The sequence below is a fragment of the Pholcus phalangioides genome, unplaced genomic scaffold (genome assembly GCF_987345545.1).
Source record: "Pholcus phalangioides strain wild (caught in Gottingen) unplaced genomic scaffold, Ppha-v1.0 ptg000042l_1, whole genome shotgun sequence".
NCBI lineage: Eukaryota > Metazoa > Arthropoda > Arachnida > Araneae > Pholcidae > Pholcus > Pholcus phalangioides.
This window is the reverse complement of record NW_028301628.1, coordinates 2,450,007-2,463,952: the sequence shown is the minus strand read 5'-3', so window position 1 is coordinate 2,463,952 and position 13,946 is coordinate 2,450,007. Positions and strand designations below refer to the sequence as shown.

The 13,946-nt window shown below is 33.1% G+C and overlaps 1 protein-coding gene across 1 annotated transcript in view; it reads left to right on the top strand.

The window, feature by feature from the left end:
• Positions 1-669: 669 nt before the first annotated feature.
• The window catches only part of LOC149063880 (bridge-like lipid transfer protein family member 3B), a 33,479-nt gene continuing 20,202 nt past the window's right edge, over positions 670-13,946 (top strand). The window contains exons 1-10 of the mRNA XM_089254594.1: positions 670-1,022; positions 4,236-4,398; positions 5,739-5,777; positions 6,586-6,668; positions 6,970-7,078; positions 7,185-7,434; positions 9,257-9,423; positions 10,304-10,448; positions 10,876-10,971; positions 11,667-11,872. Coding sequence (XP_089110720.1) covers positions 979-1,022; positions 4,236-4,398; positions 5,739-5,777; positions 6,586-6,668; positions 6,970-7,078; positions 7,185-7,434; positions 9,257-9,423; positions 10,304-10,448; positions 10,876-10,971; positions 11,667-11,872 — 1,302 coding nt within the window. The 5' untranslated portion in view covers positions 670-978. The remainder of the gene's footprint in view (positions 1,023-4,235; positions 4,399-5,738; positions 5,778-6,585; positions 6,669-6,969; positions 7,079-7,184; positions 7,435-9,256; positions 9,424-10,303; positions 10,449-10,875; positions 10,972-11,666; positions 11,873-13,946) is intronic.

Genomic DNA, 13,946 nt, shown 5'->3' with positions numbered 1-13,946 from the left:
TTCTGACTTTTTTTTAATATATAAATGTCCTGTTTTTGACAAAGAAAACTTGAGTTTACAATATTTATTGAAAATTGCGATGAAGATAGATTTTATTATTCATAAATTACATACATCAAAATAACCCATGGTTGCGATGGAATGACCATGTGACTCGCATTTCTCAAGACATCCCTGAATTTCGGCAATCCCGACTTTAAAAAAATTCACCCTTTTTGTTAATGTCATGGATAATTTTCGATGAACATTTCAATCCCCCTTGCAATTTGCAGCAATGCTTCTTTTTCCGTAATTTTCATCTTTCCAGTGATTTAAGTCATAATTGGCAGGTTTGCTTACTCTTGGCATCATTGTTTTTGACAATTGGCAAATTATCAGCAGCATTATCGATAATCATGAATAAAAATATTATTCCCTCATTAGTGTTATCTTTTTGTTATCTTTTTCAAGCACAGTAATGTTTATTTTCCTGCAATTGCCTTACCGTCGGCCCTTTTTTAAGCACAGTAATGTTTATTTTCCTGCAATTGCCTTACCGTTGGCCCTTTTTTTTTGGCGACAATAAGTGGTGTCCCGTATTAATTATCTTACTCTTTCAGTAAAATATGGTCAGCTTGAACAAAAACAGGAATGAAAATGCCAGACCAGTTTACCTTGTTCCTACTAGATAGAGAAATGGATGGAAAAATGATTTTTCCTCCACTGAGCATAAACAAGTATAGTTTCGAAAGTAAACATTAAAGGGGGGAACTAAGGAGAAATTTTCGTGATGATCGATCAGCAGCAAAAACACAAGATTGCATCCTTGAGTCATGGAAGAGAAATAAATGCTAGTCATGTTCCTACTTCTTCGTTTCAATGACTCTTGACAGCTGGCACCCTAATTTTATTTTTGTCATAAATAATCGGTTATTGATCTAAATAATTCTCGTATTTGATCTACATCTTTTTGATGAACATCAGCAGTTTTTCCTCCTTATGGCTTCAATAATCAAAAACCAAATTCTAAAACATTTATCCAAGTAAGATGAAATCATGTTGCGATTTATAATTTATTAAATGATTTAATGAGATTTTTTCCCCTAAAAAATAATAATTTTCGAATAATCAAAGAAATTATTTTAAAAAATTGTATTAGTTCAGCATTTCTCAGTGTGATTGATATTATTATTTATTGAAGATAATTCACACGTATGAAATGAAATATTGTGTTAATTAGGAAACTAAAGGTTAATTCAGCATCAAAGAAGTAGAAGTGTAAATTTAATTGGATTTATTTCTAATATAGGTGATTGTTTAGTTAGTTAGGTTATATTGTTTACCTTGTAGCATTGGAATGACAAATTCATTCATTTGTATGTGAAAAAATAGCCATTGAAGATGACAGTGAAACCTTGATGTAACGGTACTATGTAGACGAGGAAAAAATATTGTTGTAGAGAGATTATCGTTATATCGAGAGGTAATCATTTTCATGCAACGTTGCATTTTCATGTTGTAATCGTATTGTTTTATCAAAAGAAATCAAAATACTCAAGTCAGGCATTAATTACGAACCTAGCTGGAGTTAATTAGTAATCGTCGCGGGCAGCGAGGCATGTTTATGTCATGTGACGTGATTGTCTGGAAATTTGTAAATAGTTTAGATATGTTAGCCAGATTAATAGCCTTGGTTGTTGTAACAAATGTTGCTGGGATGATGTAACTTGTAACGATGTCTGATAAAGACTTAATAATAAAATGACTTCCAGGTAGGACGACTGGTCTCAAAAGAGGGCTCTATTTTCTTTTGACCCAAACGGGTTGATTTGTCATTTGAGAGATACCTAATGATGTGATTCTCCAACCCCATGATATTCAAAAGTTTTTTGTGGGGCTGGATATTCAGACCTTAACACCTTTGCACACTATGCATTTTAGTTGACCTAAGATTGTGAGTTGTCATTTCACCCAGCCTTTCCCGCTGGGCTGGGTTGCTGTCTCGACATCAGATCCTCAGAATATTGTGGATGCCCCCAGGGGCGGGTCGTGGTATGTTTTTGCATTATCAAGAGGTAACAGTGTAATATTAGAGTATAGACATTTCCAAACAAGACAAAAAAAATATCATTGCAGAGCAGGGTTTAAGCTGGATAAAAAATTCCTTTCGCAAAAAAGCGAAAATGGAGGGAAAAGCTTTAGCAAAATGCTACAATGCTAATGTAATGATTGATGGTTGGATGTCTACTCGTTTCGTACCTCCTGTATGCATTTTTGCGAAAGCGGCTACTACTTCTTTCGCATTCTACGATTTTCTTTCGCGTTTTACGAAAAATGTGACCGTAGCTTAAACCCTGTTGCAGAGGGAATTTATCATTATATTGAGTGTCATTGTAACAAGGTTTCACTGTATTTGATTTTTTAAAATAATAAAGTAAAGTATTAAGTGCAGAGAAAAGATTTTGAAGATAAGAAATTCGCTTCTGTATTGTATTTGTGATACTTCTTCCATCCTCCGCAACAGCTATAGTATAATCCCTTTTTGACGATTTTTTCCTTGGCAAGAAAAACATTGGAAAGCATGAGAAGTCACCAAGAATGAAATGGAGTCCTGCTTTTGGATGCCTTTCAAAAAATTACCAACACATAGCTTAAAAAACAATACTATGGCTGTTGAAATGAAAAAATGATGATAAAAACAAACAAAACATTCTTGGACTAAATAAGGGATCAAGATTTTAAAAATAAGGCATCTCCTCTAACAGATTGAAAATAATAAAAACCAGGACTTTTAAATAATACAACTCAGTATACGTCCTGATATATAAATAAATATTCTCTGGAATATATGAATAATATAAACCCGGACTCTCTTTTAAATAATGCAATGGTCAGGTCAAAAGAGCTCTCTGGGTTTGGTTAAAAACAGTCTCTGGATCCAATAAAAACACGATTCCACGATTAAAACTATAATGGCAAAAAATTAATTAGAATGGAAATATGAAATGTACAAGCCGAGAGAATCTGAATAAAATCCTGAGAACAAATTCCAAATGAAATATTCCAAAAAAAACAAACAGAATCCAATGTACTGGGGAAATGGTATGCACAATACAAAACATGTAATGAACAAAAAAAAATCTTTAAAATATTAATGGTCTCCATTAATTCAAACACAGTGGTCTATACAAAAGCCTGTTATTATTAGTGACCTCACTTTCAGATAATAACCAACAATAAAAAAATAATGGCAAACAAGAAGCCAAAGGGCAATAATAATAGCGTACTCTGAAAGGAAAAAAACTCACATAGAAGAAAATGGCAGAACAGGAAGAAAAGTGCCAACGGGCTAGAAGGGAACAGGCCTACACTGGCACAAATATTCAATCATTACACTTCACGTCTGAAATATAGATGCAGCACTGAAAATCAAACAACACTGTATATGCACTTAGAATGTTTGGTACACACACTGAATCTTCTGGCACAACTTACTCGGTAGTAAATTTCCCATGGGGATAGATCAGAGCTGTACTCAGTTTGAAAGAAAAGAAAAAACTAAAGAAGTAAATTGCCAAAAAAATGGTGCCAAAGAAATGATATAAAGAAGGAACAGAAAATAATTCAAGAATTGATGAAAATTCTCAGAATTCTAGGATTATTTCTTTCTATATTAATATGAATATCCAGAATTTATGGAAAAAATCATTATTATTACCGTAAGTGTTACAACCTCCCAAAACAGGGGGGCCTGGTGCGACTGCACCTGTCGTATACACCCCTAGGGGGGGGGGGACTCTGACCTTTATGTACTTACAGCATTTGCATTGATAATCTGAGATAAAATGTGTTAAGCCGAGTTTTCCTAGGAGTAGAATTTCTGTGCCATGTGCAGCGTGAAAATGCTGATTGGCAAAAAAATTGAAATTCAGGTTTTTTAACCAATCAGCGTTTTCACGCGCCGTGCGCAGTAGAAACCTGCTCCTAGGAAAACCCGGCTTTAGCGACAACAGCTAGTCTTTAATCCTGCAGGATCAGCTTGACGCCAAAACTGATTTGCTTAAAACTGTCAGGTAGTCATAATAAGTTGGTCGTTGAGTTTATGTATGAATTATATGTATAACTATCTATAAGAATTAATTCACACTCACAGCGTATTCAAGTGTTAATTACTCTATTTATGAAAAAAAAATTATTTTGTCACTGAAGATGAACTATTTCCGCTTTTATTTATATTATATATTTATTTTTTTAAGGTTTGCAAAGAATTTGTCATTAGATAAGCTTCATCTAAGTACCCTGAAAGGTCATGGTGAGCTGCATAACTTGGAACTTGACGAAAAGGTTCTAACAGAACTTCTTGAACTACCAGCCTGGCTCCGATTGACATGTGCAACGTGTAATCATGTCACCCTCAAGGTATTTGATACCCTTTGATTTCATTATATAGCCTGTTGTTTTTCTCAAAAGCTGTTGAATGAAGGTGTAATGTTCAAATTGGGAAAAATTCCATGATTGTCTGTGGTTATTTGACATGCATATTGTATTGTGCATAGACAGAAGGCTAAGCCAGCTGTAGCCCAGGGTTGTAAGTTCAGAGATGTGGCAAAAAAACCAAGTCAAGAAAATGAAAAAGTCATTAATTTTCATTTCCTTTTTAAGGGCTCTTAAAAACTCCTTAAAATCCTTCCAGCTTTTTCTAAAAAAAGTCTACTTTTCCCCCACCCTGAAATATTTCCGGCTAAGGTTGATGAATGGTTGATGATGAGTAGTACTTGATGCTGAAAAAAAGTAGGAGTAGGAAAAAAAGGAGGAGGTGGAAAAAAGAAGGAAAAAGAAAACGAAGCGTGGGGGGGGGGAGAGATTTCTTTATAGAGATTTCAAGGCCACCCTGTAGCGGGTGGTACCTACTCTGACGACGACCAGCGCAGCTAAGAGATTAACGACACCTGATTGGTGGGGCTACAGTGGTCACACCCGCTTCTGATATGCTGAGAAAAACGGGAAAAGAAGATTGTTGCCTGTCAAAAAAATTGACAATGAAATTGAAATAAAGAAGTTAGCTAAGTTCTAACTATCATTCCTGCCAGAAAATGATGCAGTGATGGGAACTCTTTGCCAAAATTAACATCTTGCTCCTATAGTGTATTTTCGTATTTTTCTGCTTCAAATAGCGCTTGTTTTGTTCTCTTTTTTTTTGACAACTCCTCAAAATACTTTTATACCTGCCTTGTATGTACCTTAGGCCAGGATTACACTATAAAAGTTTGATAAAATCCCTTTTATAAAACTTGAAAAATCCAACCAATAAAGCTCATAGATTACATTTGTGCAAATGCAACCGATAATCTTATTGGTCGAATTTTTGAAAGTTTAAAAAAGTTCTTTTTAAAAACTTGAAGTGTAATCCCGGCCTTAGAGCAGTGTTTCTCAACCACCGGGCCCTGATATCATTCATACCGCGCCGCAAGTGATTAGCCGTTTCATTTTTCCTCATTCAAACTTTCCTTTGGTCGTGTGTTTGACCGGGTCTTCGACTCCCAAAAATGAATGAAAAACATCTCAATATATATTCACTTGGCCATAAATAAAACAATATATATATACTTCAAGGAGAGTTTATTGTTTATATTTTAAAATGAAATCAAAAAAATTTATTTGTTGATAGTAAGTGTGCTTATTTAGTGTTTCACTTGTTGAAATAGTTGTTCGGATTCATTTTTTAAAATTGTTCTTATTTGTTCATGTTTTTATTACAGATTCACTGGACCAAACTTAAGTCAGTCCCTATATACTTGGTGAGTGAGAACAGGCATTCACAAAATAACGATGCCCATTTTTATAATATTTATCAGGAAATAGTTATAATTTAATGATAAATTAAACATATATTTTGATATTATTTTATGTTCCCTATATATATATATATATAAGTATGTCAAAGCATTTCCCTCCCAATATACAAGGTGTCTGGTTCAAATGTCACTAATTTCAAACATCCATTAAAAATCAATGTCATTTAGGGTGGCAATATTAGAAAAATTTGGCTGCCTAACTCTGCAAACTTAATGAAAATTTTTTCTGAATGTGTCGTTATGTATATCGCCATTGTTACGAACAAGCAAAGAGAGAAATTTAAAAAAAAAATGGTTTCACTATAAGAGAAGGTGGTTTGCTCTATGGAGATGTTAGCTCGTTATAAGGGTGAGCCTGATTTCCACTGCAGGATCGTTTTTGTTTTTTTTCAGATGAGGCGAAAGTCCAATAGGGTTAATAAATACATTTGCCATATTTTAGACTCAGGAAATCCCTATGCAGTTTTTAAAGTACAAAGAAACAATCTTAAAATCAATGTGTGGTGCCCACTTTCATGTGATATGGGCATTGAGCCATTTTTTATGGCCCAACTGATTTGGTTGTTGGAACTCTTAGAACAATAGAAAGAGCTTGTTTTCATCTGCATGCTTGTAAGTCTGAACCTGGTAACACAGAATAAGGTGGAAGAAATTATTTAGAGATAACAAATGTTAAATGATAAGATTTGTCATGTTTTCTAAAAAAGACTTTTTTCCCTTCAAATTTTCATGTGGAATTTATTTTATTCAGTCATTGGATGAAGTTATTGTTAATCTGGAAACATGTGAAGACCTGAGACCACCAACTCCATTATCAAGTGATCATAGCTATTAGTGAGTGATGCTTTATTGTAACATCTTTCTTTCCCATTTTCATATTTGACCTGACTTTTGTTAAGAACGCTACTATTTTTATTATATTTATATGTACACATCAGAACCTTAAAAAGCCACTGTGTTTAGGGGCATCATACTTCAAGTATGCTGTTTGATTTGAATTGAAATTGAGCTCACTTGTTTTTTTCTTATGTTTTAAATATGTGCAATATTACATACTTTATGCTTTATTTCCAAGGAGGACATTTCTATTTTCATTCAATTAATTTTGATTAAATTTTTTTTTCTTGATTTATAGCTCTGGAGGAAAATATGGTTTCTCAGATCGTGTTATTGATGGAATGAATGTGGTTGTTAATTCTGTTCAAATCAATTTCACGTCTCCAGCATTTCAAGCTTCCTTTCAAGTGAGCAATTTGTAAAGTGATCAAGAATTTTACGAGATATTCATTGGTTACCTTTTATCTTAGTTCTTAAAAAATGTATATTTAAATTTTTTTTATTTTATTTTAGTTGTCAAGAGTTGTTTTGGAAAGCTACAGCCCTGACTGGAAAAAGAAAGATATTCGCTTGTCTCGCATCAAAGACTCTGAAAGAGGTGAACTTCTACTCTTCAAAAGACTAGATTGGCAGGTTCTTAGAATTGAAGCAAAGTCGAGAGATAATCACGCTCATGGAGTTCGCAAAGATATTCCCTTGACTCCTTTGCGCCTTATCACGAATCAGGCATGTTGTAAGATGACATTCAAGAAAAAGCTCTCAGGTTAGTCAAAGAAAAAAAAAGATTTTTTTATCAATTTCCAAGAAATCCTGCGTTTTTTTTAAATCTTTTGCTATAAAGTGATTACACCTTCAAATTATTTTTCAAAATTTTAGAAGTTTCATCATGAGAAATGAGAATGCTAGAAATGATCAAAAACATTAATTAAAGTCTTAAATCCGGTTTACATAAGTTAAGCAATTGAGTAGTAAAAAATTTTAAGTTATCAATTGCACAAAAAATTTACTGACCGTAAATAATCAAGTAGTAAATAGTGACGGGATAATAGGAGGCTATGCCTATTGGTGCATGTGCATAGTGTCTACTTAACCAACAAAAGTAGACAGGTTCCTATCCTTCTTTCTTCTTAACCACTTAATCACTGTCACTTACCAGCTAAACCTATGTAAAGGGCTCTTAAGCATCTACATATATATTAAAGTACTTGATGACATAAAATTTACTTAACTACAAATTACTTAATATCTGTGTAAATGGGCATTTACTTTTAATATAATGTGACATAAGGGTTGAAAATGTTTTAAAATATTTCATTTGTTGTTAATAGAAAATTATGATATTGGAAACAAACTATACATATTGCACACCAGCAAAAATAATATCACAATTCAAAAAACCTAAAATTGCAGAGTAACGAAAATAAACTACACATTTTTAATGCAAAAGGCTGTCCACTGGAACAAAACTTTTGCTGCGTAGCAGCCAGTTTTGTAACTATTGAAATGCCAATATTACTAACTTTCAGAAGAAAAATTTTTTGTTTTGAATATGGGATTAACTCAAATTTGTTAATTTTTGAGTTGTGACGTTATTCTTGCCAGTGTGTGATACGTATGAAAAACTTTACAATATTTGAATGAGCGCTGTGCAGTAAAAATTTTCCTTCTTTTGCATTCATTTATTTTATGAATATAATCTTATTATTTTCACTTCAGTCATTACGATTATTTCTATTTTTAAATTCTACATTTGTTCCAAAATTTGTAGCCTGCACATGTTGCTGTGGTGGTCGAGTGGTCATAGTGACGTACTCGCATCGCGAGGATCCGGGTTCGAACCCCACCGGCACCACAGTGGTGGTCGGCTGAAGTTGGTTTTCTGTGGTTTCCCACTTCAAGGCACGAATGTGAGCCAATCTCCCCGTTAAAAAGTCTCGCCACAGAGAGCAACAGGCCTACAATGTTACAAATATTCAATCATTACAGTTCACTCACAATTTGAAGTATAGATGGCAGCACTGAAATATCAAACACAACACTAGCTACACACTCAGACTGTTAGGTGCACTCACTTTGTCCCAGACTCTGCCACGAAGCTGGGCTGGAAGAGATCTCAGCAATGGGATAAGTCCGGCGGCAGAGCCCCTGGCGTTCATTCATTCATTCAGCCTGTACATGTTTCTTTGTTGAGTAACTTTAACCAGTTTTTAAACAAAGTGATTTACTTGGAATATTAACCACCCACACACACACAAAACTATTATTTTAAATGGAGGGGAACATTTCATGATAAAGTTAAAAAAGAACGCTGTGAAGTGTGTCAAATATAGCTCTTACGTTTGAAAAAAAATAAATAAAACAATTATTTAGGCTAGTTTCATCCTCTATTGTTTTCCTCTCCTTAAAGAAATAAAACTTTTTCTCTGTCAGATTCATGTCTACAGTGAATAACCCTCCTCTCTCTATACAGAAACAACTTTTATCTGTCTTTGTTACATGAAAAATTCTGATGGTATTAAGCATTTGTACTTTGATATTTATTTAAGTACCATTATCTGTTATTTTGGGGATTTTTTTTTTTTCAGATTGCAGTCTCATTGGTTCGCGACTGGTATTCATATTTGATGACCTACTATGGGTGTTGACTGATGCTCAGTTAGTGGCTGCTTTGCATTTTCTTCAGTCATTGAGTGGTCTGGTACAGAAAGCAACACTTCTAACACAAAAACAAAAAGCCAAAAAGAAAATTGAGGTGGGTTTAGTTTTTTTTCTCTCTTTCACAGCTTATGCTTATGAAAAACTAATTCCTGGATACCTTTAATGCAGAGAGGGCTTCATTACACTAAAAGAGGAATCTGATCAGTTAAAATTAAATTTAGGAATGACAGGGTGTTTCTTCCCCCCCCCCCCCCAAAAAAAAAGTAGTTGTTTTGTTCCAATCTAAGATGATTTTGATTAAAAATTGGTCAAATTATAAATATGAAATTCTTATGTTAACTATTCAATGTTTCTCAACTGCTAGTGGGGGATTTACATAAAATTGATTATTTTGTTTTTCTTATTTATTTCCAAATTTCTTATTCCATAAACATCTTATAACAGGTTTTTAAATGGTGACAGGTTTCTCTAGAAAGCCACTAAAGTTTCCTGTGTGTGGTTTGTGCAAAAAATTTTGAATTTGTAAAGCAACTCGGTGATAAGACTGTTGTGAAATCAGAAATTTTTTTATCATCCATAAACTGTAATTTAACTACAATTTATAGAAAATTTTTGGCCCATATGGCTGTATGTTTTTTATGAGCAGACATTTCTTCTCTGGACTTCCCATACAAAATAAAGATTAGCCATGCCGTTATCTTTCAAAAATTAAGAATCGCTGTTCAAAGAGATTGAAATAATAATGAAAAGTACCTTCTACGTTTTCTCTGGGATGGAGATTGTTTAAGTTTGAATCAAGTGTGAAATATGAATTTATTCAAAAATATATATTCAAGTGAATGTTATGATTTTTATATTGGTTTCGTTGTAGATACAATGCCATTATATAATTTCTGTCATTTACATTACATGTAAGTAATACTTTATATTAGGCAAATAAGACATAATATGTGTATTCTTCAAAAAACATTTAGCAACAGCCTGAGAAACACCACCCACATACAAAGGCAAATTCTCGTTTGTCTCCAGTTTTCATGAGGAATGATGTCATCGAGACATCTTACCATGTGCTTTGTAGTTGCATTGACTTGCATTTGTGTGATGATATGGATCCTGAAGGTAAGCATGCCTATATCGTGCTGTGTTATCTCTATTTATACCATAGTAAATTCTCTCAAACATCTATTTCAATTTATTGTAAATGAATCTTTTAGGCTTTGTATATGTAGGTATAAAAGTAATACAAAATCAAGAGTTTTCTCTTCCTTGTTACTGATTGTTCTAAAATTAACAGAGTTCTAATTAATTAATTCTAATTATATTGTTATTCATATCATCATCAACCATTTTCAATCCATTGCTGGATGAAGGTCTCCTCTGAATTTTTATTATTCATATACATATATAAATATTAACAAAACATATTTTAACATTCCCATTTGATGCCATTGGATTTACTTTGTTTTTGAAAGAATCGAAATGTTCAATTTAATTTTTTAAGCACTAATATTTATTTTCAATCTATGTTATTTTTTCCTCATTGCAGATGGTCGCTCCCAGCATCCAAATCTAAGATCTGGTGGAGCTTTACAGGTGTCTCTGCATAAATTGGTCATGGATTATTACCCTTATCATCATGCTTGTGAGTATGGCTTCATAAAATAAACTTCATTTACTTTAGAAAAAAAATAAGGTTATGAATTTATGAATTTGTTTGTCACAGACAAAACTAAAATTTGAATTAAAACCACATAAAAATATAACTCTTTATTTATTCTTGCTGACCAATTTAATGAAAAGAGTAGGCCTACAGGAGACAAATGCACCTGTTTGTGCATCTTTTTCTAAAAAGGAGCCCCCTTATCCTTCTCACAGACTTGCATGAATATGATTTAGATAAACCTAATTAATTTAATCAAAGAAATCAACTTAATTTGCAAACTTTGATGGAAAAATTTAATAGATTTTAACAAGTTTAAAACAAAGTAACTAGTTTGACTGAAGTGCTTAATCATAATTGATAATTAATAAAATCAGAACAGCCCTAGTTAGAGCAGTCAAAGCAGAATGTTTCACATTGTTCTGCAATGATCCCTCGTCTGATTGGAAACATTCTATAGTAAAAATTATCATAATAGTTTTTTCTACACTTTTCGCTAAAATTCTTCCAGATTGTTCTACAATGGCACTGATTGCTCTATGACTTACGCCATAGATTTCAGCATATTCTGCTTTGGGGGTCAGTGGTAATGACAAATACATCAAATACTTTCACATAGATGTATGAATATATTAAATATGTGTTAATAATAATAATATTTATGTGTATATTTTCAGTCTCTGGAAAAGAGCACTGGCTGAGGTATACAGAACCATCATCAAGTCATAATGCCTGGGTTCAACAGTTGCTTTCTTTATTCCAAGAACGTGACAAATCTAAAGGTTCTGCTGGGCTAGATGGTGCAGGCACAAAAAACGAAAGCCCTAAGCATGCATCTGTTTGTCGTTTGTCTTCAATATCAAATACTGATATCAATGATAATGTAAGTGATTTTGATTGATTTTGAGCATAGCAATTAAAAAAAAAGGAAAATGGAGCAAAAGGTTTTTTTCATAAATTAAAGATTTCTCATAGCTTGTAACTAACTATATTTTTATAAAACAATTTTTATGTGATTTTCAGGAAAAGGTTATTAATAATATGAAGGCAGAAAAACATGTACTCACTTTTGAAGATCCTTTGGCTTTAATGTCTCTCTTTCATTTGCTTTATATTCTTCTTTTGTACATGAAATATATTTTTCTTTTTGCATAATACATAAAAAAAAAATGATATTGTTCACATAACAAATTATGACATTGTAATTTTATTGAAAACTACTGAGGCCTGAAAATAACCAATGTAAATGTAATGTCTGTTGTTATGTAGTGCATCCTAATACAAGTAGATGGTGCCCCCCCCCCCCACGCTTCTTCTTGCTCATAGTTGCTTGTGGAAAGTTCAGTTCCACAGCTCCAAAAATATCTAACATTGACAATAATTTTTTGATCCCTGATAGTGATAATTTCTCTATCCTCCGAAAAGTGGTGCATCACCACTGGCAGGATCATTGGAATAATCAAATAAATAATATATTACATGCCTACAATCGGCATTTGGCTTTCGAGCTGCAGGACTAACTGAAAGGAGGAAGTCTTACTTACCCGGTTGTGCGTAGGACACAGTTGCCTCACATAATCATATTTTTTATTACGAGAAAATCAACCAGAGTTCCCCCATTGCCAAAGCTCTTTGACCATTGCTCATGCTTTTATTTGTTCATATCATTGTCATCATTTTATGACTGATTTGGTGGAAGTCATCTTTCACTTCATGACATTTTAAATGATCATTGTGATGCATCTCACATTTTTAAATTCATCCAAAAAATGAGACAAAACAAATGACCATATAAAAAAAGGTAAAATTTGTTCTTGTCCTCTTGTCCTGTCAAGACAGTAAAAGCAATAAAAAAAACAATGTTGCATGAAATGTAAAACAATGATGTGGATTGTGAAAAACTATAATTTGGCATAAAAACCAATGGCTTTGATGAATTTAAATATGTGAGATGCATCACAATCAGGGTTGTAAAAAATCCACCCCGGATGGGTTTTTTGGGCAAAATGGGGAAAATTAAATTTCCTACACAAATACAAAAACGCCACAACAGGCAAAATGCCCAACCAGGTGGCTGAGAAAAAGATGCCCATAATGAATATGGATGTCATATATTTCAAAGATACAGCAACCCAATTAAAAACACAATCACAAAAATTATAAACAATATATACACATGATAAAATACTATACAATGCCCATAATGTATTTATAGTTGTCTTATTCCAAGTATGGATAGCTTCTCGATTTACCCCAACATGTTTATCGTATTTCTTTTTAAACGTGTCAATTGTGTTGCATTGAATTACAGTGTTAATTGAAATCAAAAGAGACAATGCCCCTTTAACTGAACTCTCTCTAGGAACTAGAGTTCATTCTTTAAAGTTTCTTCTTCACCATTCGGGTAAGACATTTTTTGTCTGACGGCCATAGTGTTGAGATTGAAATGTCATCTCGGGAGAGCGCTAGTTTTCTTGATAATGATCTCAAATTAATGGTGAAACATCGGATATCCGAGGTGAGCATGAGGATAGCATTGTTAGTGAATTGCACGCAAGATCTGTGTGATCAATATGTCATAGTGTTGTTTACAAGTGCTGTGTGTCCGACTTAGAATAAGACTTAATTTTGGTGCTTCCCATTGCTTCAAAAACCCATCGCTTTCATGAAGACTCTTTTTGTTGATTTTTAAAATACATTAATACTTACTGGGGTTACAATGACCTCACGACACCAGTTAAGGGTTAAAGTTTCCTTATAAACATCCGCCTGGCTGTTTTGTGGAGTCCTATTTCCACAACCTTATTCAAAATATGTGGCTTAAACATGTATGTACATCCTTTATGTGTACATCTTACATTATGTCTAAATATACATTTTTGGTACACGTTAAACTATGTATTTGATTAATAAAATTGACCATACAATAAGGGAATAATTGTTCACTTACAGTCTGG